We start from the raw sequence: 26,159 nt of genomic DNA, 5'->3' as shown, positions 1-26,159 counted from the left end.
AAATATCTGAGTGGAGGACTTAGGTTCACGTTAATCAGTACCTTGACCATATATATGACAATTTTCCTAGCAGAACAAAGGCTTTGCAACCCTTTCATTTTATTTATCACTTATTGTTATTTTAAAAGTGTCTTTAATAGCATTTCTTTCTTATACAATCACGATTAAAACATTTATTTACTGCAGCAAGACAGACTGACCTTCGTCAGGCACAGCTTTTAAAGGGTAACTAAAGGATTTTTCTGGACCCTATTTTCATATGTTTCTGTGTCTAAGTGACGACTGAAAACGACAGTTTTTTTTTAAACTGGTCGAGTATTGAGTCGGAGCACCGGCAGCTGAGAAACAGGCTCTAATGTAACCACACTTGCATTTGTACACCATCAATATACTACCACTAAAGGTTCTTGTTTTTGCCACTGTCAGGCTCAGATTGTTGTTATAAGTGTGTGAAAACATTATGGAAGGGATCCCTACAGAGACAGACCTTTTTGTTTAACCAGGAACAGCCCTGAAATTACCATTGCCAAACCTACCAGACTCCATTCCAGTAAAAGGTAATTTTAGCGTGTACAGAGCCAGCATGTTTTCACATCTTACTGGGTGAATTAAGGGTTTAAACCAAACAAACCAGAGATGATGATTGTTGGAACAGTGGAGAGACAAACCAAGACAGCTTTTGTAAGTTTTATTTTGTTTCTGTTGAATTTGAATGAGGCATGCTTTACCATGATAATATTACTGTTTATTGAAATGGAGTCTGGTGTGTTTGGTAATAGCGATATCAATAACGAAAATGGTCTTTCTCTTTAACAAAAAGGTCTATCTCTGTAGGGTCCTTTTTATAATGTTGTCAGACACATAAAATAACAATCTGAGCCTGTTAGTGACAACAACAAGCACTTTTAGTGGATGTAATTTGACGATGGGCACATGCCCCAACTGTTTATATTGCAGCCTATTTTGCTGGCTGCAACGCTCTAACTCAATACTGGACCGATTTCAAAAATGATTGTTTCCATGAGTCACTTAGACATAAAAACATGGGAAAATAGGGTCCAGCTTGAAAATAAGTTACCCTCTAATGATATTTAGCATTATAATTGGTTGATATGTACGATATCTTTGATTGTCCGTTATTTCCTGACACTTGGTTCAAAGCAGGAATAATATTCAAACATGAGCTAATGAATGGCAGCATAGCACACCTGCCCTGAAAATGTGTCATAAGTGGAGTCCAGTTGAATCTCAAAGCTCCACATCACCTCTCTCCTGCAGGCCAGACAGCTCCTGGAGCAAGAGTACAACTCCCTCATCTCCATGGGAACGGAAAGGCGACCTGATGAGGTCAGCACGCTAACCAGCTTGAAGAAATTAAATAATAAATAAAAACAGATTTGACTAAATGATAAAGTGTCTGAGCAGCCATGTCTCTGTTCACACACTCTGTCTGTCTAGCAGGATGGAACAAAGACGTTCACCCGCTCGCCCTCCTGGAGGAAGATGTTTAGGGAGAAAGACCTTCGGGGCGTGACCTCCGACTCCGCCGAGACCCTGCCTGCTAACTTCCGTGCCTCAGCCATCTCTACGCCCTCTGTTACCCTGAGAAAGGTTCAGAGTGATGGTGAGTATGATCCCCCCGACCTCTGACACCTCCGCTCTCATGTTCACATTTGCTCGGCTCCTCTGAGCCCTCGAGGCGCGTCTCAATTTAGACGATGACCTGTTACTCTATATGGCGTTACTCACATGATGAGCATGACAGAAATCAGGGCTAAAGGTATGTTGTAGCTCATCAGGTGACCTGCAGATCCGATAATACACGTGTTCACATCTTGATTTGAAATTTGTTTTAAGCCCCCACTGGTGGAATGTAGTACATTTCTTAAACGCATTTATTCAAAGCCTGTACCAAGTATAAATTCAAGGTACTTTACTTCATACTTCTACTTTACTATCTCTCAGAGGTAAATATGGCACTTTTTATTCCACTTCATTTATCTGACAGTTTTTATTACTTTTCAGATTACAGTTTTTCATGCCCTTTCTGTCCAGTAAAAAACACGTGTCTCTCAATGTGTTTACTTTGAATGTTTGTGATGAACTGAGGGACATTCCTTTGTGCGTTAGGAAAATTCTCCTACTTCTTAAGCTAAATAAACTCTTTAAAACCCTTTTCGATAAGCTGAAACATGCATCATCACAATGCTGAAAACAGGGCTTTTTTTCCGACACCATGAAAAGCTGACTTTTTGAAGATGCGTGGGTCTCACAAACATCACGCTACCTCTGTGTGTGTGTTGTAATCTTAATTCTCTATAGTTTGCCATGATTAGTCAATCCAGCCCAGCGTGCAGGTTTGCACATGTGTGTATGCCATTGGCTAATGAATCAGCTAATTTGGTAAATGGTACGTGGACTTGCATTTGAATAATGCCTTTATCGTCTTCCGACCACTCAAAGCACTTAAACACTTCATGTCAAATTCCCTCATTCATACACTGGTAGCCAAGACTACTATACAAGGTGCCACCTGCTACTCAGTTAAACATTCACAAGCACTCACAGTTCAGTATCTTGCCCAAGGATACTTTGACATGTGGACTGGAGGAGCCAGGGATCCAGTACCAGGACAGTTGGGGTGTGGAAGGGTGGTTCCCACTCTCCAGTGTCCCTGTGGTTAACATCATTAGCTCTGTCAGCATCATTGCTGTTGTTTAGCACTGTTTATGGAGTTAGCACCATTAGCTATAGCTGCCAGCTCAGCCACCTCCATGTTGAGAACTTTATGCAGACAATTCATGCGCAGTAAATTTCAAATAGAACCCCTTCGAACTTCCCAGCAGTATAGAAAGGACAACCATAAAATCTACAGCACTAAAATGTAACATTCACATTAATGCAGCTTTAACATTAACCCAAAAACATCATATATAATATTAAAACACTGACAGGGAAAATTTTACTGCACAATGAGTACTTTTACTAGAGTCAAGTTCTGAATGCAGTACTTTTACTTGTAGTGGTGTATATTTACAGTGTGGTATTGATACTTTTACTGAAGTAAAGGATCTGAATACTTCTCTCAACCACTGTCAGCCATGCTATATAAGCTGCTGCAAATCCACACACATAGTCACATGCACAGAGCAGTTGGTTGTTTTCATGCTACTCTGCCATTAGTTTGGCGGAGGAATTTTCTCTTTCCTTTAGTAAAGGAACTGGCAATAACAAGGAACAGACGCTTCAAAGTACAGAGGAAGACTATTATCCTCCATTCCAGTTCTTAATAGGAATGCCTGTGGAAGGTCAGTGCTGTTTAAGACATTGCATTTACGATAATGATCCCGTCTGTGTCTGTTTCTCTGGTCTCCAAAACAGCCAACTCTGGTGCCCGGGGTGAATCTGCCTCAGTGAGGACGTACTCCTGTTGAGGGGCTGAGGTGAGAACACACATTAATTAAACTGCCTAGTGCTGTTGCATCCGTGCAGGGTTTTATCCGTGTGGTGAAACAAAAACATCCGAGACGCCTTTCACATGTGCCGAGCACATTTCTTCGAGCCTCGTTGTTTTATGATTCTGTTTGTTGAGGTGGATTGGTTTGAGCATGGGATTTTAGTAGTCCCCCTAAGGTCTTTAAGTGGTGGGTTTTGGTTGGTGGGGATTTAGGCAGAGTTGAATTAAGGCCGCAAATGCAGTGACGTGGGAATAATGCTGTTTCTCTCCTCAGGGCGCTGACTGGATTGGGACTAGAGGACCCTGCTCGCTCATCCACGGAGAAAGAAGCAATGAATATAACCATTTAACTTCAAAATAAATCTATCGGTCTGACCATTCTGCAATAACAGAAGCAAAGGAATAAAGGGGGAAAATGACATGAAGAATGTATGAATGTATTTTCCGACCAGACTGGGAAGGTTGAATGGGATCAGCTGTTCTCTCTCTTCCTGTCTCTCTCTTCCTGTCGTTCTGTCTTTGCTCTTCCTCTCTTAGTGTGACTGTGCTGTGGGGTTAATGAAGGACAACACCGGTGTTGGTCCCGCACGTTTCCCCCTCTCTTCATTCCTGTCGGAGTCTGCACACAGTCAGCAGAGTTGGCAATATCAGGGCTCATTTTCCTACCTTCAGAAGGAACCACTACTTGCTGCCATTTATTCTCTTACAGTTTGAAAACAACCTAAACGTGTCGCCTTATAACTTCTGCTCAACAACAGGTGTTTTTACTGAAAGCCAGGGCAGAAGTTAACCTCACTGTAAGGTTTAGATCTGAAAAACAGAGGAACGACTGGAAGGATGTTAAAATTGTAAACTGACTGGGGGAAATGACGGGATGGACATTAACCTGTTATAACTACACAACACTGGTGTTCTCCTTTCTGCTCATGGTGTTCAGTGTCAGCCATTGTGGCTCTATTGTTGGCTTCTATGGGCCTGTCAGGGGTATATAAGTGTCCCCAGTTGGTCGGATGGGTGTAGTAAAACACGTCTGAGTTCAGACCACTGTTCGGCTCCGACCACATCAATGGGACCCTCCTCATGCTTTGTCTATTGGCACCTTGAAAGCTGATAGGCTAAGTAATCTCTTTTGAAGGGACCCCATTATAGAGATCAAAGCCACAGAGGTGGATGGGACAGGGTAGAGCGATGCGGCGGAGGCATTGTGTTCATGATGTCAGTGGCAGGAAATCTATAAATCAAGTGTTGGTATCACTCTCTGAAAAGGCGTACTTTACAAGGAGTTTTTTAAGTACGGGCTCTATCAATGTTAAAGGGGCACTCCGCAGATTTTTCACATAAAGCTAAGTTTACTCATCATGAAAAGACCTATGCAGCCTGTAAAACAGCTGTATATCGTCCCCTGTGGTGCTGGAGGAGCTTTCCAAAAAGATTCTACTGGGTTACATTATGGGAAATGTAGGACCCAGCGTTTTTGGAGCTTCACTCATACTGGAGACTTAAGAGTCAGGATATTTCAGCCTTCTGATGTTTCAGTTTATTTATTTTTTATCTGCCTCTTTTGAGTTTCCCAGCTTTTTCAAAGTGCAATAGCAAAATATCTAAACATTTATTAAATCATTTATCAATGCTTTATAGATCAGTAAAAAAAAAGCTGCTAATAAAGAGTTTTGGGTGGCAAGGTTGTGACAAATCAATTTAGATGGTTCAAAATATGACTCTGCTAATGGACAGCTCAAACATTATCTTTTGGGAAAAAAAGGATGTTATTAACCACTTATCAACATCATATTAGCATTTATAACTGCAAACGCTGGTAGCTAAGTATAAGGAACTTAATGTAAAAACTCAAAAGTTCCCAGACTTGATAACTAGCCATTAGATCAGTGGTCCAAAATGCTGTTTTAGTAATTCATAAAGGTTTCTTCCACCACAGTTATATCATGTGTGGAGTTTGAATTGTTAGTAAGTTGTTAATAAATGGCTTAAGGAAAAAGACAATGCCAAAATTATTTTTTCATGACCTTGCAACCCAAAAGTCATTTTAAATAATGTATCATTTTACTGGCCTATAAATATATCTAGAGCATTAAAACATATTTATTATGAAAATAGTCAATCATAACCCACTAACCCTTAAATTGATACCCATCAGGTCACAGACCCCCGTATGACAAGATTTCTGGGATTTCCATAAGATAAAAAAATGTGGTTGTTAGATGTGATTAAGACAAGAATTCTATGGCTATAAACTACAGGACTCTTACTCACATTTGGCTGACCTCTATAGTGAATAAAATAGTAAAAAATAGTCTATTCTCCATTATTCTGGGGACCCCCTGGAACTGGGGAAAGTAAAGTATGTCTAATTAGAAAGTGGTACCCAAGTGTTGTATATTGAAGAAGGCATGAGACATGACATAACATGACATGACACTGAGGCCAGACTTTAACTCCTCACTGGCCCTCCATGATGTAATTGTGCGGGTCATGACTTGTAATCATCAGCTCAGGGTCTCGGGTAATCCTGATGATAGGAGAGGTGGCAGAGAGACGTAACAGCGACTCACAGGGAGGAGGGATATTAAAAAAACGAAAGGATGGACAGAAGCCGGTCATTTTACTGCACACACAAGCCATAAACCAGAAACCAAGAGCTCTTTGGGTGGGGGGGGGATCAGAGAGAGGCAGGGAAAGAGGGCGAGCCCGAGGAAGCCCAGGAAACAAAACCTTTAGCCTCTGTGTTTACGATGCATGTCAAACAAACGACAATGACCTACAAACATTTTTTTGGTGGTGAAGATGATATGAGGTGTCTTTAAAAAAATATATATCTGTATGATAAACCTACAGGGGTCGGGAGCCTGGGGATCAATTTGTAAAATGTGTGTATTTTTTTCAGTTGTATTTTTTATTTTTTACAATATCTATTTATTTTCTTTAGGTATGTATTGGATAAATGTATGTACATGTTCCGTTTCTTCTTGACTTCATTTGAACTAGTTTTAAAAAGTAAATATGAAACATTGAAAATGGTCATTCAAATACGCTACTGTATGTGTACATTTTGAGAACAAATTGTGCAATGATTTAACAGATTTCCATGATTAAAGTGATAGTAATACAAATTGAAAATATCATCTGGAAAATAAACAATAATGATGATGATGAAAATTGTGATGTAAAAGAAAGAAAAAAATAATAAAGCGATCCAGGTGGATCTGCTGATCATCGCAACCTTTTTTCTTTTTTCCCACTGATTTGTTTTTTGTCTCTCTGCAGGTAGTCATGTGTGCGGTGGTGAGTTTACTCAAGTACCATTCTTAATTACAATTTAAACATTGTTGTACAGTTCTTTAATTATTGTACTCCACCACATTAGGTAAATGTTGTCCTTTATGCTCCACTGCATTTATTGGACTGCTATAGCCACTAATTGCTCAACAGATAAGAATTTTATACACAAAATATGTAGGACTTCGACTCCTAAGGAGTATTTTTAAATGAGGGTATTGCTATTTTTACTAAGTAACTGGCCTGTATATTTCTTCTAACACTGAGTGTGTTTTATGAAGCTGTAATTGGAGGAAACTGCAGATTACTGCAGTAAAATGCGGAAAAAAATACCACTTATCGTAACTTATCCTTTCCCAAAATAAATCCTGGAGTGCTTCAAGAACTCAATTCTGCATATTCACATCAATTAATTGGTATGAAAATAATGTGCCGAGTACAAAGATCCTTTATTACCACATTTTGGCAGGCAAACTGAACAAACCAGCAGATGGTAAAATTAGTTTTTAAGTGTCGTATAATTTACAAACCACATGGGTTTACATTCATGAACCACACTGAACACGTTCCACATTCGGAGATGTTTCCTGCCACAAAACTGTCAAATCGTCAGCCTGAGTGAAACCATGCTTAAGTGTGCCCATGCTGTAGTTTCTGTATCTGATACTAAAATGCACTGTCACATTCATGGTAATCCATGTGTGAACAGTGTGGAGCAGTAAAGTGGAGCCTCAGTAGGTGGCGCTCCTTCCTCTCACAACCCGAGCGGCCCAGAGGCTGGAATTATCATCAGACACTGGAGAGACCTACCACTCCATGAAGACTTCTTCTATAAATACACACTGATATACATAGCTTCATACATAAAGGTATACTGGTGTCATATTGTACACATATATAAAGGAATATATTAATATCAAAGACATACACATGCTTACATACTAATCAAAAATAACTTAGATTATGAAAGATAAATCATACAAAAAACAGTAAAATCTCTATATGACAATTTTCCCTAAGATCTAGTAATGAGGTCTTCTTGTTTTTTTAAAAGTCTTTTGAGGTTACGGTGGAGGACGGGCTGGAGGAGAGAGAGGGACAACTAAGTCAAGTTTAAGAAAGTGAAAGTGCACACAAAAGGATGTCACAGCTGCTCTGCTCTGTGTCACTTTCTACTTCTTGCCATCTCTCCCTATCAACCCCCCCTCTCTCTCTCTCTCTCTCTCTCTCTCTCTCTCTCTCAGCCTCTCCCCCTCCTCGTCAAGACCTCCCTTCCCAGCGCCTGATTGGCTCTGGACAGCAGCACACAGACACAGGACGAGTCGATGCGGATCCACCTCCATCCGGTTCTGTTGTTAGCGTCTTTGGTGAGCGCTCGGACGTACGACTGCTTGGCTTTACACTCACTCACCCACTGTTTTTTATCCACGCCCAAGCAGCCGGCCCCAGCTACGCCCGTCCCAACAGGTTTAAGTGCAGCGCCGGCCCTCGACCTGCCAGTGTTGGTTGTCTGCTCGGCCTCACGGCAACGAGTCTCATAGAAGTACTGTTTGAGTGGTCCTGTCTGCGTCTGGATCTCCTGTAAGATGGTGACCTTCTGACCGTGGGAGTCGATGGCAGTCTTCTTGTCAGTGACCCAAACACTTTCCGCCTCGCACACTGACTTTTCCCCTCTCCTTCTGTCCATCAAGTGTGAGCGTTTATCCCTTTTGACAGGGCGGGCAACCTCTGTAACTCTGGAAGAGTCTGCCCAACTCAGAGTCGTGCTCCTGTCGATCGCCCGGTCCCCGTGACCCTCGATGTGTCCGTCCATGTCCTCCTGCTCCTCTCCCTCCCCGTCCTCCTCCAGCAGGCCGGTCTCCAACATGAGCAGGAGAGGTGGGTGCTCTGGAGGCGACGGGGAAGGTGAGAACAGGACTCGCGGATGTGCGTCCAGAAACATCTCGTCCCCTTCTAAGATATTGTCCAGCGCGGTCCCCAGACCCAGCCCTGCCTCCAGGTTCAAGCTCTCCTCAGCTGGACCTCTTCCAGCCCCAGGTGTCGGCGTGCTTCCTGTCTCAACTGTAGGTGCATCTCTGAGCTTTTCCGAGGGAACAGTTGGTTCTGGTCCTCTTTGACCCTTTAGATTAGCAGCAGGACTGACTGCATTATGCGTTTCCGCCGTGGAAACCGGCAGCAGTCTTTCTGTAGGGTCCTGAAGATTGTCCTTCTTGGAAAAGTCCACAAAACTGGAGTAATCTCTCCTGCTGCTGCTGTCAGCTTTGTAATCCTTTGGTAGAGAATTATCCTGCGAAATATCCTCGGTCCTGAGTGTTCCTCCTTCTGTGGGAACATCCACAGTGTCACTGCTTTTGTCATCGCTGCCTGAGTTGCTATTTGATTGGTAGGTTCCTTGATTCTCCACTTTGAACGTGGAAGTCTCTTCATCTGCGGAGGATTTCACATAATCCTTATGGTTCTGGAGGTTTTGTCTGTTGGTGTTTTGGCTAAGGGTAGCAGCCATGTTGTAGTCCGTTTGTGAGGCATTTCCATGGAAGTTGTAGTCCACAGGGGGAGCTGCGAGGTGAGCAGCCGAGTCATGACGGTGCTCTCTGCGGTTGTCAAAGCCAGGCTCTGTCGTTGCGGCAGCAATCCTGGACACGGGGTTGTGAGGGAAGGGCAGGGCCGAGGCAATCACCATGGCAACCAGGGGAAGCCAGTGCATCACTCCCAAGACGTATCAGCTGATGAAACAAGAGTAAATAGATGGGAGAGACAAAAAGACAACATTATTTTAAACAATGCACATTGTGGCTTATACAGTCAACCTAAGTACCTCAATTAAGATGTAAAATGAGAGGTTTTACTGGTGGACTGCAGATTTATGACCCTGGTGCTTTAACCACTGAGGTATGGCTTTAAAATCTTGGCAGAAGTCATGGAAAAATAGTACCAAGTACAGCAAGGTCGCCCTCTGCTTCTCCATGCGGCAAGGTGGAGTTCAGCTACGAACGCTGTAGATTCTGAAGGGCTGACTTTCAAACGGAGACACTGACAACCTGGTATGTATGCAAGTCAGAAACTTTACAGCCAACAGAAAACAGAAAACAAGCCTCTCCTTTCAACTCTTAAAAGCACGACTATTGTTGCAGCTTTTCCAGGATCCAGTAATCTGGGAATCTCTGACAAACATGGTTGACCTCAGGTCTGCATGCAGATTAGAAGCAACCATCCCAGCACTGCCGGAGAAAACCTCAGGTATTCTCTCTGAACACACCTGGGCTGTGGGGAAGTTGTTTTCCTTTGGAAAAATGATGCCTCAACACAATGCAATAAATCTGCTGCCTCAGACTGGAGGAGATTGTTTATGGTGATGTGCAATCCTTGCTACTGTAAACACCATGCCTGCCATAACCTGCATTATTTAAACTTTGTGCAGCTTGTAATCACAAAAGGATTAGCAGTTCATTTTGTTTAGCAACAATATGAAACAAATACCGCAGAATCTTTGTAATAAAGTCTCTCTGAGCTCAAGTCGTGCAGCAGTAGCAGTAGGTGACATTTCCAGTGTCAGCAACAGGACAGAATGTTATTCACAAGTGTCAAGCATGTTTCCAAAAATGTCATTGAAAGTTTATTTCCTAGCTGCAACTTTTAGTCTGCCTGAAAGTCTATTTTCAAGCTGAAACATTTAATATCCACAGATGTGAGCATGTATGGCTTTTTCTTGCCATATGTTATACTATATTGAATATGTTTGGATTTCGGATGCGTCTTTTTAGGGAATGGAAAATTAAGCTGGACATTTTTCACCATTTTCTGATGTATTACAGGCTGAACAATCAATACTGAAAATAACTGTAAGTTAAAGCCCTAGTTTAATTAATCTAAATGAATTACATTAAATTATAGCAAATGAGACTGCGTCTTTAACTATATTAACTGAATTATTTTGATATAAATGTGTTACACACACACACACACACACACACACACACACACACACACACACACACATACAAAAATTGAAGTTACCCAATTAAAATAAAACTGTGGTGTCAGAACTAATGATGATCATGTTTTGCCAGTTATATTACATATGTGTTACTTATCACTTAAAGATACATTATGTTAAATGGTGACAAATTGAAAAGTCATTATAATAGCTGTTAACCAACAAAACTGTACAAAAGTCAAATAAAACACTCCCTCGTGTGAGCCAAATGTAAACACTTCCCAGGAGACTTTTCATGTAGTTTGTCATGTCTGACATCATCTACACGAAACATGAATCATAAGTGAGGCAGAGGTGATTCATTTGTATTTCAAAGTGAGGTTCACCTGTGACTAACTGGAAAAATATTCCAGTCACCTGTCCGTGCAGCATGTACAGTGGGACAGCGTACCAACCAGCGCTCAGAGGAGGTGAGAAACAGGGAGGAGGTCACTCTGAAAGAGTTAAAATAGGTGGAATGATCAGAATGTCAGAGATGCAGCTTTACTGGCGCGGCTCCTTCACGGTTTCCTCAGGCAGCAAAGGGAGAGAAAAAAAAACACGTATGGCAACAGAAAATAAGTGTGAAGGATCAGATGTCATCAGTGTGTTTGTTTGCTTGTGGCACGTCATGGTGACTGAATGGATGTATCATCAGTGACCATTGGTGAGAGTGGGCATACACGCGATTGACAAAGGTAAACCCTTTCAGTGACAGGACACATACTCAGCAGGGCCACACCCTGGACACAATGCAGCAAACTGAGGAGCAACAAGGTTTGGTCGACGCATCACTCATGCAGTAACCTCGGGGCTCCAAGTGCCTGCTTGTCATGCTGACGATAAATAACATCACAGTGCGGTGAGCTTCCTGTTTGCTTAGGCTACTGATCTATGCATCGACCTGCCAAAAAAACCCCAGGTGTTTCGGGTGATGAAAGCAAGACGAACGGTAAACCAGGCTATTAACACACCCCTAGAACATGGGGAGGCCAGCCAATGGCAATTAAAGCCGATAAGAAAACATATGCAGCAAAGGTGAACACTGTCACCCGTAGGAGGAGAAGCTCATTTTGAATTGGCGGTGGTACAGGGTGACTATCCTGAAAGAATCTGCAGGATTTGTCTTATGTGAGTCTGTTGCAGGAGAGCTATTTGCTTCTTAAGGGCTTTCTTGGAGCACTCAGGCACCACACAGGAGGTGGGCAAGCACACTCTCTAAGTGGTTTCTTTGTAAAACAGCAGCAGCAGCAGCACTTCATCACCATGCTCCATTTGCTACAATGACACGCATCATTTGCGCTCCCTGCAAGGCTAGACGAGGACCACGACGTTCTTCCGCCCTCTGGACCAGACCCAAGCCCTCTGAATCCCCCCCCCCAGATGAACACACACACACACACAGACACAAAAATCCCAGTCTCTCTAAATCCAAAACCTCACTTAGTAAATAAAACCCCACTCAACACTGCACACTTATGTTAATCCTAATCTCCGTAGCCTAAGAGTCTTCCAAATGAGCACAGGAAGAATACCCTGAAACCACAGGACAAGGGCCTAAACAAACAGACAGAAAGCAACCACGTCTCCAAGCAAAATTCCATGAATAAACAGACTAAACAGACTAAACTATGACACTAACGGCGAGGCCTCCGTGAGCCACAGTGGCAACCTGAATTATTTAGCATTAATTATATTAATTAAATGGCTGGGAAGCGGCCTGTTTTCTCCTTGTTTCATGTGCCTTTATGTTCCCTCAGATCCTCCAGCGTCGGTCAGAAGAAACTCTTCTTCCAAACTGTGTAATACTGTAACATTCCCAGCAGGATATCAGGCAGACGTCCTCAGAGAACATTTTTAAGTGACAGCTTGAAACAGATCTATTTCACTTTGCTTTCAACTAGTCTTGTAACATGCTGTGTTTGTCTCCCTCTCAACCACTATCAACCAGATTAGATTTTTGTACTGTTACTGATGTTATCTGTGTATTGATTATTTTACTGTCGTTAATGATTGTTGCAATTAAACCATTTTTTTCTGTTTTCCTTGTTTCTCCTTACTGTGAAGCAGCTTGGCTACGTTTGTGTGTCAAATAAAATGATGAGGGCTGAAACTTTTTTTTTAATTGATTTAATCTACCAATTCTTGTCTTGATTACTGACTTCATTATTTGGTCTATAACGCATGAAAAAGCTGAAAAAATACCTGTCATAATTTCCTTAAATCCAAGGGGATGACATCAAATTTCTTGTTTTTCAAAGCCAAAATAAATTACAATTACTAATGTAAAACAATGGAAGGAAGCAAATTTTCACATTTTAGAAGCTTGAACCCAAGAAAGTTTGAATTCTTTTCTTCAAAAATGGCTGAATCAAAAACTCATTATAAAAATAGTTGGTGATTATTATTATTCTGTGTATATGTTTTTACTAAACTCAAAACATGTGAATCCAGCTAACTTGTTGATGTGCAGCTACTACTACTACTACTACTACGCTTTGCTTTAAAACATAACAGACACATATATGAACATGTGGAAAAACAATACAGGAAAGTGTGTCTTTACTAACTCTGGCACCTGGCAAATTGGTCTGACTTCTGTTTTGAGCGCTGCCAGTGTGAACCGCAGGGGTTTAATCCACATGAGACAGCGTGAGTGAAGGGGGAATCAGGGGGAATTATGGTACAGAGGGCCTCTGGCTGTGAGACCCTCCCCAGGAAGCAGATGCCATAAAGCAGTCCCGCACCTGGCAGTGGCTACTGTGCTATTAGCCTGTTAACAAAGTAATGCCCCCCTCGAGCGTGGCTAATGTCAGAGACGTCCATCCGACAGAGAGCTAATGCATTGTGTGTTAGTGTTGGGACCAGGCTCCGTCCTAACCTAATCCTGCCTCTTTGAAGTCGACGGGGGTGGAAGATGTCTGGAGGCCGGCTGAACGGGAGACAATTTGCGCCTCACATCACATTTATCAGCAGATTTTATGACAGGTCTGAAACACACCTGAGTGTGAGCAACGGAAACAGTGACAACAGGAGTGGCTGCAACACCATGTGACATACAAAACACACACAGGTAAATGTTTGCCCTCTCTCTTTCTCTCTCTCTCTCTGTGAGGGTAGAGTAAAAGCTTTGGCCTCACATGTGCTCATTTACAATGCCTTGCTGTCCCACTGTGCAAACAGCCCATTAATTCCAGGTCTGTGATTGTTTCATACCACGCTCAGCCTGCATAGATCCAGCCTCCTCCTCCTCTAACTCCATATGAAACAACTCTATCAGTCACATCTCGCTCCAATCACATGTAGATCTCGCCTTCTCTTTCACACACACAAGATGACAACACACACTTGTGGAATGTACATTTATTCAAATACTGTACTTCAGTACTTGAGAATCTCCATTTTCTGCTTCTTTATGTTTAATTTAAGAGGCAAATATTGTACTTTTCACACCACCACAATTATTTGATATCATAATTACGTGTTACTTTGCAGATTCATATAATCAACAAGTACACTCTGATGTAATATTGTACACAAAAATAAAACTTTATTGATCTCTGGGGGAAAAATTAACAAGATACCCAGCAGATAAAGTATATAAAGCTGCTGAAATTAGCTCCACTTTTACCATGTGTAACAGTAAAATGATGTACACAATACTTATAATCCAGTTACATAATATGTTATTCTGACTGCATAATGAATACTTTTGCTTTTGGTACTTCATACATATTTTGATGCTAATACTTTTGTGTGTTTACTTCAGATAAATATTTGAATTTGACTTTTACTTGCCACGGAACATTTCTAGTACGAGATCTGACTACATCTTCCACAGCTGCTGATGAGGTACATGCAACAGTGCTGTGAAACAGAAAGAAATACCATCATCTTGTAAAGAGTTTCCTGACTTCATTTTGTTTGTTAACTGTAATACCACAGAAGATGTAAAAGCTGCTCAACTGAATGAATGAATATCCTTAGTGCTTATTCCACCTCCCACAGGACAGCTTTAAGCCCCTGATCTCCTGACAGTATCAAATTAAGACATCAGCTGCGGGTTTGTTTTATATTACAACCTGTGTGATCTACCTGCGGGGTGGATTGACTCGGTAGCTCTCACCTCACCTGACTGAGTGCCAACGAAAACAAAATGCGAAATTGACTACCACGGCACAACTGCCAAAGAAAATAAAATGCAAAATAAGACTGTATCTGGTGTGTTCAGAAAGCATTGTGCAAAGAAACAAGTGAGTCAAAAATGCATGAAATAACTGAGACACATATTTAATTCAAGAAATAAAAAAAAGAAAACAATATGCCAGTTATGTCTGCATGCAGGGGTGTAAGTAAATATGTGAGCTGATGAATAAATAAATGAAACATGGACTTTTAAGGAACCAAATCTATACATAAGACTGATAAACTGACCTAATTAAATATCTTAAGGATTCTTACTCACATTACGTCACTTGTAGTGTATCTAAACAGCTGAATACATCAACAAATCAATAAATATGTGCGTAGCCTATATTAATTCGTAAACAGTGTTTAACACTAAAAGGCCTACGTGTGTGATTTAAAGCCATACCGTTTAGGTGAGATCCGGACCCTGCGTCCTTCCAGCTGACACCACATTGATTATAGAGTCCTGTCGCCAGTTGCTCAACTGGTTTAAAAAATTAAACTCAAAAAACGCCTTTGTACCGAAACCGCAAAACTAAACACAAACATTTCTTTCTTCTTTTAATAGTCCGTGACATCGCATGTGCGCCCCAAAAATCCGACAAGGGGGGAAAGAAAAAGTTACAAACCAGAAGTCTCCTGTCTGTCCTGGGAGCGCTTCCACTGCAGGGAGAAAAGGTTTAATGCTTAATAAGCCCAGAAAAGTGTCAAAAATGTAAACGTGCCACACAGTTATGATATTCCGTGAGTCGTTACTCCTCCAAGGCAGACACGGGGAAAGGTATCTCAGCGCAAATATGTGGACGAAGAAGTGGAGCGGTGAAGAAGTTTGCCAAATGTTTTAAGACCTGAACTCCGCCTGAAACGCGTAAAGTCAGGCAAACAGTTAAGCTAGCAAGAGTCGGAATTGCAACTTCTAGTTCTGACTTTCAAAATAAAACCAATCTGAGGTAAACTGTGCTTAGATTAAGCGTTGGGTAAGCAGCAAGGCTTTTATTTTGAAGACGTCAACATCCACTTCCGGCGCAACTTCTTCTTCTCCGATGCTAACTTAACGCGGCTAACGACTCCGGTTTCTCCTGGGAAGCGCAAAGACAAGCCGAAGTTTTTTTTTCTTCCTCAGGAGGTTAGTATATTAAAAAGAGACCTACAGCACTTCAACGAGTAACATCTGTGAGAGCAGATGTGTCCAAAAGTCGTTTCCTAAACATATGCATTTAATGTGAAACAGTAATCCAGCGTTAAATGCGCAAAATTAGCCAAAAAAAGTCACATAAAATGCTAGCTAGTTTTGATGCATTCATACAAACGTGTGTGAAGTCAGACTTCCCATGTGCGTGACAGAGATATGCTTTACCTTTACCTCCCCCTTTTTTCATCCCCGCCCCACGGTTCACAAGAAAACAATTTGACGAATTACCAGCAGTGTTGTGTTGGCACAGCTCCATGTTATGTGATTTCATTGTGGGTTGGTAACAGTGCAAATTATTATAAACAAGCTGTAGTGAAGCTGGATGGCGCAATTCGTCAAGGCTTCTCGTCTGCAAGTGCAAGAGTGCAACATAATCTCATTTGGCTCAATCAGACCTGAGGATGTAACTTAATGTTTTAAAAGCCAAATCCCAGTTTCAGATTGCTTCCTGTTTGCTTGCAACAGATCTTTTTTTTTTCTTTTGGATGTGTGCCTGGTTCTTTGGCAGGTGAGTGTCTTGCTGAAGGGCACTTGGACAGGATGATCTGGATCTTGATGACCTCATTGGCTGTTATTAGTGCTTTCATATTTTCTGGACACTATATTGAAAATATTGTGAAAACACAAGTGGTGCAAACATAACCGGTACAAATTTCAACATGGAAAGAGTCCAAAATTCCATGCATACATTTAAACAGGGGTGGACTTAAAGATTTGGAGGCCCTTGGCAGTGGGTAGCACAGGGCCCCCTGAATCCCAGCCCTGAATCCTATCATGCCAACCGGCTATTATTCATAAATACTGCATCCAGGAATAATCTCTTTTGTGAGACTACAGGCCGGATGACTGTTCGATGTCCTCTAGGAATTATTTTCATAAGCATCTACTTTCCATTTTATTGGATATGAACTGCCAGCTGTTTGAAGTGGTGTTTAAAGCATTTACCTTAAATATCAGTGTCCTACCTTCATGTGGGGCCTCAGGAGTCAACGGTGATATTTTAATTTCTTTATCATTAAGGAAACTGAAATCTGGTTGCTTGTAAAAAGTGAAAATATTTATTGACGCCATGGGCAAAGAAACAAGTGCTTAGTTGTTGGTGCACCTCCAAATCTGGGGATCTTGTAAAGTATTACAACACACACAGCATTGTTAAAATGTTTTTGCTGTCAGTGACTTTAATGAAAGACAAATCTTTTTATCTGGTTATGCATTTCAACATTTTTTTTTATTTTCACAGCAATAATTGATTGTTAAAATTCAGTAAATGGATGTGTATTCTAGATGTATTATTGTCCCACACTGTAAATGTAAGTTCCGTGCATATTGCCCTAAAGGAATACTATACCCCCCAAATGGCCGTTTGCATAAATTAGTCGCTCCGTGTTACATTAAAATCCGGAGAAAAAAAAACTGTTGCGCATGTCTCACAAAGAATCCAAAAAAGGCAAACACCCTCGATGAGTTATAGTAAAAGTATGCTGCATTTACAACAACAAATCTATATCAAAACATGCATTTACAAACTCTTACACAACTCATGTAATTCTTCTATATTTCGTCATATTCTTGGAACTTCCCAAACTCTGGAATTTTTGGTAAAACCCTAATATTTAGAACTTTTCCACACAACCAGGACAGGTTCTGTTCTTATTTGTTTAACCCAAAATACGTGTGTGTGGAGAGTACTGAGCATATGGCAGGATAGATGAGACTAGGATTATATTGAATGAGTTGTGTGAGAATATGTAAACGTAGTTTTTTTGCTGTTAAACACAATGCATCAAGAGTTTTATCCATTTTTGGATTCTTCATTCACCTGGAGGCATGCAAGGAAAAACAAATTCTATTGGGTGATGGTCATTTGGGGGTTGAAGTATTCTTCAACGCACACTTAGATGTTCTTTTATTTAAAATTTTTTGAATGTTAGTGGTTAATGCTTAAGTTATTCGGTGCAATTAAAAGTCATTTTTCTGTAAATGTTGGTAGTGTGAGTGTCGGCGGCTGTAAAGTTGAAAGGATGGAAACAGGAGCTGGTGACTGGCTGCTCTGTCCACTCACAGGTCTTTGGGGGGAAAGTCGGCGAAGGCCCAGCGGAGACACAATGGAGGTCTATGGAGGACACACAGGCCGACAGACAGTTCAACGGGTCCTCTGAGCAGATAAGTCGTCCCCATACAAACCAGACGAGGGTTCACTGCTATTGACCCGCGAGAACAGCGCGTCCACTGAGCCTCCCCACCTTGAATGGCCTTGTTGAAAAGGAGAGCCATAAACTGGTGGATGAGCAGAGGAGGGGGAGACTCTGCCTCCCCCTCCTCCCGCCTCCCCCTCTCTCACATGCTATCTCTTTCTTTCCTTTACCAAGTAGTGGTTTCCATCTCACCAAACCCCTTTCCCCCTGAATGTTTAAAAAGATGAAAGGATAAGGAAAAGAATGGAGACAAAAGAGGGGAGGGTTGTGTTACAACCCTGCCCCTGAGAGACTGCTCATGAAAGAGTTTGGGGATGGGAGAGATAGGGACTGGAGAGGAGACACAGAAAGAGAAGGGGGATCATGAAAAGAGGTTTTTCAAACTCAAAGCCGCTAAAACGGGTCACTTCTGTATAGAGAGGCAGACTAAAGTGCAGTCTTCACTCAGGGACGGAGACATTTAACACTGTCAATACCCTCAGATGGAAGGGAGCGTTGATGTACTTGCACCCATTGACTGATTGCGCAAACACACACGATGGCACGCACACACGCACACACACACACACACACACACACACACACACACACACACTGTCTATCTCAATTCCTTCTGTTTCTCTTAACTATATGCAACATACAGCAGCTGTAGATTTAGATTTCAGAGAATCTTCCACCAGATTCTCTGTACCATTACCACACATATATACTGCCTGGTGCGTCCCTCGCGGCCGTTCCTCCCTCTTTGCATTTAGTGTCAGTCACTTGAAATCCTCGCAACCCTCCCACCATTCTCTCAATCTCCTTCTTTGTCTGAACTTGCCCTGCATGCACTTAGATATTTCCGCCTCAGGCTGCATGAGTGAGAGTTGGAGTGAGAGAAAAGAGAGCAAGGGAAAGTTGTTAGCTAAGTGTGGACAGGAGTGGAGGTCAAACAAAGATGACGATGGAAAGGGCAGGGATGCGGGGATGTCCTTTTCTTGGGCTTTTACCCTCTTACTCTCTCTTTTACACACAAACACACACATTTATAGATGCAATATAAACCGCAAGCATTTCACGATGGAAGAGATATAGAGATTTATTTTAAGGTTCATTCACAGAACAAGTTATCCGTCATACTGTCACATCAAAAGATTTCCCAAATCCGCGCGTCACCAAAAGCCCTTAAAGTGAGGTCACAATATTGCAGCCAAATAACACAATGCTCAACAGCGGTTTTCTGTTGTTCCTTTGAGGATTTGTGTTTTCAACAAACAACATTTTTCATGACCCAAACAGATTGTCAAACTGTTATTAAAGCCCCGTAAAAACAGAACTGATCCTTCCTCTGCTCCCGCCTTCCACACGAGGAACTCGCAAAGCCTTCGGCAACATCACTCACTGCGTCTCATAGACGTGGTATCAGTTTCACCGCAGTCATTTTCTCCTGCTCATGATCCACCTTTTTCAATCCTGACATCTTCAACCGATTCTCATTTCCAGATGTCACTTTCACTACCTTCGCCTCCTCCGATGAAATCTTTCCCACACGCAGCGCCATCACACATCAACTATTGCTTTCGCATTGGACATCCTCCTTCATTTGAAACTCGGATCTGAGCGTAATTGGAAGGTAGCGATTATGGCAATTATTGCAAATAGCTGAGCTGTCAGGGCGAGGCTAACAGTCTGTCTGTCCGCAACTGAGCCACCTGAGTCAGACGTCAGACCTCAATTACGGAGCTTCGACCTCCCCGAGGTGCCCGGTGTCAGTCCTTCATCATCTCCTCTTCTAGCGTCACACACTTTGATTTTCCCCGGCTGATTTGTTTTTACATTTTCAATCCTTTTCATCGTTCCTCCCATCATTCACCTCACCTACAGCACTCTCCTCCTCCATTCTCCTATCTTCAGACCTCTTTCTAGTAAGAGCTGCACCACCATCGCTACCATTACCACACACACATACACACTGAGGTATAGCTGCATGTGTTTCCAATTTCAGGCGTAATGCTCCTCTCTGTGCAATCTGACCCAATTAGCCGAAGCCTCCTGGAAATGCCCCGGTCGGCACCCATAGTGGCAGAGAGGTAAAGGGTCAAAGGTGAGGTCATTCACGGGGGGGTCAGACTCTGATGATTGCGTCACCTCCTGTCTGTGTGTCTGTCTGGCAGGCTGGCTCACAGTGTGTCTTAGACATGCCTGGCTGCAGCGCTCTAACTGCTGTCCAACTTCCCCATGGACATATTTGGCACAGGTGTAGGATTGTGCAGAAAAAAAGCAACCCAAGCCTGAAATTAAATTTCACAGCTTACTAAAGGTCAAAGAGGATGAGTGACAGGGTCTGGAGCCAGACCACATGTAAACACACAAGTTACACACATGCATGCTGAGGAGAAGTATGCACACACACACACACACACACACACACGTTGGCTCTGACAAACAAACAACACATGCGCCTACAAGTCTTTCCTGCGTGAAACTGAAATTAGTGTATGGAATGTTCACCTTCGGGAAACGGATTGGGAGGGAGAGGGAATATGAGAGCATCGGAGCTGCATACCCTCATTAAGGGGAATGGAGGTCTTAGTTAGGTAATTTCTGTTTAATGCTTAATGAGAAACAGGTTGGAATGGGTGCAAAATGCAGACTGGCGCTGCCTTGTTGCATTACCTGGCAGCCTGCCCCGTTCCAGGTCTGTCTGTTTAGATTTTCTGCTACGTGTGGTGTTGGAGTAGAAGCCGGGTCACTGTCAGTTTATGAGACAGCTTCAGACGCCGCCATGCAGCCGTCACACAGTGCACACACTCGTCTTGTTTACATCGTCTGCCCCCGCCGGTCCCTCTCCTCTTACAGCACCTCGCTCTCCCTCTCCACAGATCACCTCTCAATCACTCGTCCTCGCCTCCTTATCTGTCCCTCCTCAGTGTCTCCTTACAGGGCTCCATCCACCTATAGCAGCTACACTTTCATTCACTTGCCACAGAACCATTGCAGTCCGGATGCCCCCGGATTAGACATGCAGCCTAAATAGTGAATGATCTATTTACAGTTACGTCTTCCTTCTTCTTGCCAACACAATCTACATCTCTCTCTGTTTTGCGTTTTTGCACTTATCCACCCCGCCGTCCTCTCTCTCTGCCCCCCTCTCCTTCACATCCCCTCACCCCCCTCTTCTATAAGCCATGTTTTGTCCCATTTCTTGCCAGAAGAAAAATGTTACACATTGTAAACTTTACTCACTCTACAACACCCCACAAGATTGGATTTCAGAGGCAGACTTTGTGTTTGAACTGCTCTGGCAATTAGTAGAGGATAGACTTACAGCGCGCCTACTGCACAATGGAGGCACCGGCCCAATTGTACAAGCCCCTGTTCCCGTCCTGCCCCTCTCCATCTGTCACTCCCATGGGACTGTGTGTGTGGCTCTGCATGTGTATGGCAGCGAATGCTTGAATTGTTATATGTATGTGTGCATGTGTGTTTGTTAGTGTTGGAGCTGGATAATGAACCGAATTCAGTGGATGGCAACACTTAACTTTGAATCCCCCTATTTAGCATCTATAAGCAGTATTTAAACATTTAAAAATGGTTTATAACACATTATAATGTGGTCATAAGCAGATAAAAGTGTTTGTTAATATATTTGTCAACAACTGTAACTCCTGTAAGTCACCCATAAGTGGATGCTGGTGTATAAACGGACAATAAAACCGAAAATATGTAGAGAAATACAGCTGTAGTGAAAATATGTCTTCATAGTAGGGGTGTAACGATACATCGATTTGGATCGATATTTCGATTCAACGACTGACAACCCAATATTACTGATGTAAAGTGAAAACATTGATACATATCATCTTTAAGATAAGCTTTTATTTTTAAATTCCCATAGGACATCTGTGTCAACATTTCCGTCACCACATTTGTAAATACTCAGACAGTGCTAGCGACCTAGCCCCCGGCAGACAACGGCAAGCGGCCAAGAAAAAGACAATGAGGATATTTACTGGTATCATCTGATATCAGTCGCAGGCCTGTGAATTGAATCAAATCGAAATCGTATCATTGCAGACTTTGTGACATCAGCAAATATCGTATCATTGTCTACAGAATCGATTTAAGTTTTGATTAGCACCCCTACTTCATAGGAGAAGTTATAATTGATGGCAAATGATTCACATTAATAAAGTGACTGTAACTACATTTCAGTTTATTATAAACCATTTATTAAATGTTTATATGGCGCTTGTTAATGCTAAATAGGAGGACTTAAAGTAAACCCTGTAAAAGATGTAATGCCTTACAGACCAAACTATTTTCTAAATGCATTGTCTGACTCTAGTACCACTAAAATTAGAATAGAAGCAGCAGCCAATGACATCTAACTAGAAGTTCAACCAACCAATCAGCCCACAGTTCAGTCCAGTTTGCATATATCTGCCATGCCAGTGAGGAAGTGGCAGTGCAGGTTTCATACCATACCAAGGAGTGTTTGCATACTAATGTCATGTCATGTCAAGTCAGCAAAGCTTTCAATTTACTGGTCCATCTACGTCCCAATCCTCACCTATGGTCATGAACTTTGGGTAGTGACCGTAAGAATGACATTGCGGATACAAGCTGTGGAAATGAGTTTCCTCCATGGGCTGGCTGGGCTCAGCCTTAAAGGTAGGGTGAGGAGCTCGGACATCCGGAGGGAGCTCAGAGTAGAGCCGCTGCTCCTTCACGTCAAAAGGGGTCAGTTGAAGTGGCTCGGGTATCTGAGTAGGATGCCTCCTGAGCGCCTTCCGCTGGAGGTGTCCCGAGCACCTCCCACTGGTAGGAGGCCCCGGGGCAGACCCAGAACATGCTGGAGGGATTACATATCTCATCTGGCCTGGGAACACCTTGGGGTCCCCCAGGAGGAGCTGGAAAGCGTTGCCAAGGAGAGGGATGTCTGGGGTGCTTTGCTCATCCTGCTGCCCCCGCGACCCAGCCCCGAATAAACGCATGAAAATGGATGGATGGATGGATGTTAAGTCAGTTTTTTTTTACATAGCCCATTATCACAAATTCGCCTCAAAGGAATTCGCAGTCTATACAATATATGACACTCTCTGTCTTTAAACTCTTAATGCAAAAGATGTCGCATGTTTAGAATAGACCAACATAGAAAAATTACAGTACAGACTATCGGGACTATCAAGAATGTGGATGCGGCAGGAAGTCAAGCAGCTTTCAGGTGTCGCCAAACAAATAAGACCATAACCACACAACCTCCCCTGTACCATGGAGACTCAGATTACACAAACACACAAAAGGCAAAACTCAAGCACACCATTCACACATGTAGGAGAAAGGAAACAAATAAAGGGAGTGAGACAGGGCGGGAGGCTGAATTTCCTGGAGGATGAAGATACAGATCCAAACATCTGGAATGAGGCACCAACAGAGCTGATCACAGTATTCTTGTTAGCGGGACAAACATGGACCCAAAGAATTAGGCGTAATAAATTCATGAGATTGAACAGGCACAAGGCCTGAAATAATGAAAGGAAAAGCAACTAACTAAGGCCAAAAGATGACTTCTAAGTTTGGATTTAGAGGCCTCAAGAGAGTCAGACTGCCAGATGTCTGTGAAGTCACGTCATTACACAACATTGTATTTGACAGTTGAGAAGCTCCGCTCATAAATCAATCCTGGCCCGCTCATAAAGTCCAATCATAGGCTCGCATTCTTCCTGCTTCAGCACCTTGTGTCTCTGGTATGACAAACTCGAAACTGCTCAACTTCTTTCTCAGCTTGTTTCTGATTCTGTGTATTGATTAAGTGTCACCGTTCATGGAAAAAGCTCAGCCCTTGTATGTACAGTATGTAGCAGCTCCACCCACGGGCCTCCATGCACTTTGAGGCCTCACTGAGTGACACTGATATCTGTCAATGGATCCCTCAGAGGGAGGCTACTGTGCAGATTTGTCTACACAGTGCAGAGTCATAGCGCCCTCCTGTGGAAGGGAGGGTAATCCTGACACCCCCCCCACCACCCACCACCATGTCTGCTGAATGTGATGTCCCAAACTGCCTCCCTGTTGAGAGGATACTTTCTGCATACAACTGCAAAATAATTTGAGACTAGTTTTCTTATCTGTGTCCCATCCTGCTTGCGTTGATTATCACTGACAACAAACAGTTTAAATAAGGCAATCCTGAGATGAAGAGGAAGTTGGTGAATGAGGGAGAGAGAGGGGAGGGAAGGGAGGGGAGGAGAGCGAGGGTGAGATGGGGTTGGGGGGACTCAGAGCACCAAGCTGTTGTATTAATCTGCAAATTTTCTCAGATGACGCAGACTGTGACTTCACCTCCCGTCCCCTCTCCCTCTTCATCTCCACATCCCTCCTCTCTTCCGTGTCTCTCCCGATGCCTTGCTCTTGTCGGATGGGAGACAGCGACACACAGCAGGTAAGCCCGGACACCTTCTGGTTGTCATTTCCCTCCCCTCAGCATGCTTGCATTCATTCACAGCTGACACATGTGGCAGGTTTCAAATTATTCGTCACCTTTGACAGCGTCACTTTGATTTGTTTGGTGTCACTTTGATTGTTTGAGGCTCAGTCATTCATGATTTTTGGCGTGGAGACATTTTTGTTGCAGTAATTTTGAACGTGTCAGTTGATGTAGTTGGTTTTGCAAAGTTAACTGTTGATTTTCACTGTTTAAATCTGCTGTTCAAGCATGTGGAGACCTGTTATATCTTATCAGTTATCAGCATTGTTTCAGCATGCTGTCTGCTTTGAGTTTCCAAAGCGTCTGTTGGCCAAATGAGAGGATGGATTTACTGTACGGAGGGAGTTAGCTGTGTCAAATTCAGTCCTGCTGGAGAGAGAGGAGCGATGGAGAAATTGCGACGGCAGATCAAAAAGGAAAGAAGTGGAGAAAAGAAAGGGAGCTGAGCGGAGAAAGAGAAAGTTTATATATAGCAGAGCTTTGCGAGGGTGAAGAGAGCAGATGTGATAGACAGTCTGTACTTAAGGAGTTCAAACAACAGATTAATACACTCAGATTATCGTCCGAGAGAGAGAGAGAGAGAGAGAGGGAGAGGGAGAGGAGGGGAGGGCAGGGAGGGAGGAGGGCGTGTGCCTGACATGTGGACACACACGGACACACACACACACACACACACACACACACAGATGCACAGTAAATCACACGTAAGCACAAGTGTTTTCTCTCACTCACACTCAGTGTCCACCCAATTTCAAGTACTGACAATGAACCACACACGCAAACCTTTTCCCTAAAGTTTTCTGGCTGCATCTTCCTCTCTGTCTCTTGCCAGACATCTTTTAGTGCTAAAATGTTTTAGTCAGTTAGTGGACTAGTTGATTTATGAAGTAAAAGTGCCCAAAAGCGATGTACAGCTTCTCAAATGTGATAATTTGCTGCTTTTCCCCGTTTCATATTATTGTAAATTAAACATCTTTTGGTTTTGGTATTTTGGACTCAAACACTGACAATTACATACACAAAATAATTTTCCTTAAGGTTCCTGGCTGCATCTGTCTCTCCATTTTTTACCAGATATTTAATGCTAAAATGAATCAGTTAAGGCCCTTTCAGACACAATGAGATAATGGCACCACTGCGATCTGCCATAACAGCATTTCACTGTGTTAAGCAAAGCGCATACGCAGTGTACCACTCGAGACTGACGCCACGTCCCATTTAAAGCCTACAGAACACGGCCCTACAAACCAACAGATGTATGAGACAAATTCACCAACACAATGGTTATTGAAACCTGCTACAACGCAACATTGTTGTGAATAAATATGAAGCCAAAAGTAGCAACAATCCACTTAATTCATTTAGTTTATACAGTGTACATGAAGACA

General features: G+C 42.6%; 3 protein-coding genes across 8 annotated transcripts in view; 2 read left to right on the top strand and 1 right to left on the bottom strand.

The window, feature by feature from the left end:
• Window positions 1-6,787, top strand: part of ppfia3 (PTPRF interacting protein alpha 3) — a 36,411-nt gene extending 29,624 nt beyond the window's left edge. For 2 of the 4 annotated variants that reach the window (XM_049561990.1, XM_049561988.1), the window contains exons 28-31: window positions 1,279-1,347; window positions 1,459-1,624; window positions 3,382-3,443; window positions 3,732-6,787. In XM_049561990.1, the coding sequence (XP_049417947.1) occupies window positions 1,279-1,347; window positions 1,459-1,624; window positions 3,382-3,434 (288 nt within the window). In that variant the 3' untranslated portion in view covers window positions 3,435-3,443; window positions 3,732-6,787. The remainder of the gene's footprint in view (window positions 1-1,278; window positions 1,348-1,458; window positions 1,625-3,381; window positions 3,444-3,731) is intronic. The other 2 variants (XM_049561989.1, XM_049561991.1) reach the window with 2 other exon arrangements.
• A 394-nt stretch (window positions 6,788-7,181) lies between these two features.
• On the bottom strand, window positions 7,182-16,190 carry LOC125880002 (uncharacterized). Of its 2 annotated transcripts, XM_049562207.1 has the most exons (3): window positions 15,319-16,190; window positions 11,072-11,179; window positions 7,182-9,474 (listed from the first exon to the last, which is right to left on the bottom strand). In XM_049562207.1, exon 3 carries the CDS (start codon window positions 9,453-9,455, stop codon window positions 7,992-7,994), a length of 1,464 nt encoding a protein of 487 aa, XP_049418164.1. In that variant the 5' UTR covers window positions 9,456-9,474; window positions 11,072-11,179; window positions 15,319-16,190; the 3' UTR covers window positions 7,182-7,991. The 2 variants fall into 2 exon arrangements, with proteins under 2 accessions (XP_049418164.1, XP_049418163.1); XM_049562206.1 differs by lacking the exon at window positions 11,072-11,179 and having other exon boundaries at window positions 15,319-16,188.
• Window positions 16,191-24,581: 8,391 nt separating this feature from the next.
• hsd17b14 (hydroxysteroid (17-beta) dehydrogenase 14) overlaps window positions 24,582-26,159 on the top strand; it is a 57,854-nt gene continuing 56,276 nt past the window's right edge. For both annotated transcript variants that reach the window (XM_049562292.1, XM_049562291.1), the window contains exon 1: window positions 24,582-24,726. The gene's annotated coding sequence lies outside the window, so the exon portion shown is untranslated. The remainder of the gene's footprint in view (window positions 24,727-26,159) is intronic.

Source organism: Epinephelus fuscoguttatus, linkage group LG19, assembly GCF_011397635.1.
Source record: "Epinephelus fuscoguttatus linkage group LG19, E.fuscoguttatus.final_Chr_v1".
Classification (NCBI taxonomy): Eukaryota; Metazoa; Chordata; class Actinopteri; order Perciformes; family Serranidae; genus Epinephelus; species Epinephelus fuscoguttatus.
Note: the sequence above shows the minus strand (reverse complement) of the source record. Positions and strands in the feature narration are given on the sequence as shown.

Coding starts and splice junctions, on each gene's coding strand:
- LOC125880002 (XM_049562207.1), bottom strand. CDS start 9,455: ATGCACTGGCTTCCCCTGGTTGCCATGGTGATTGCCTCGGCCCTGCCC.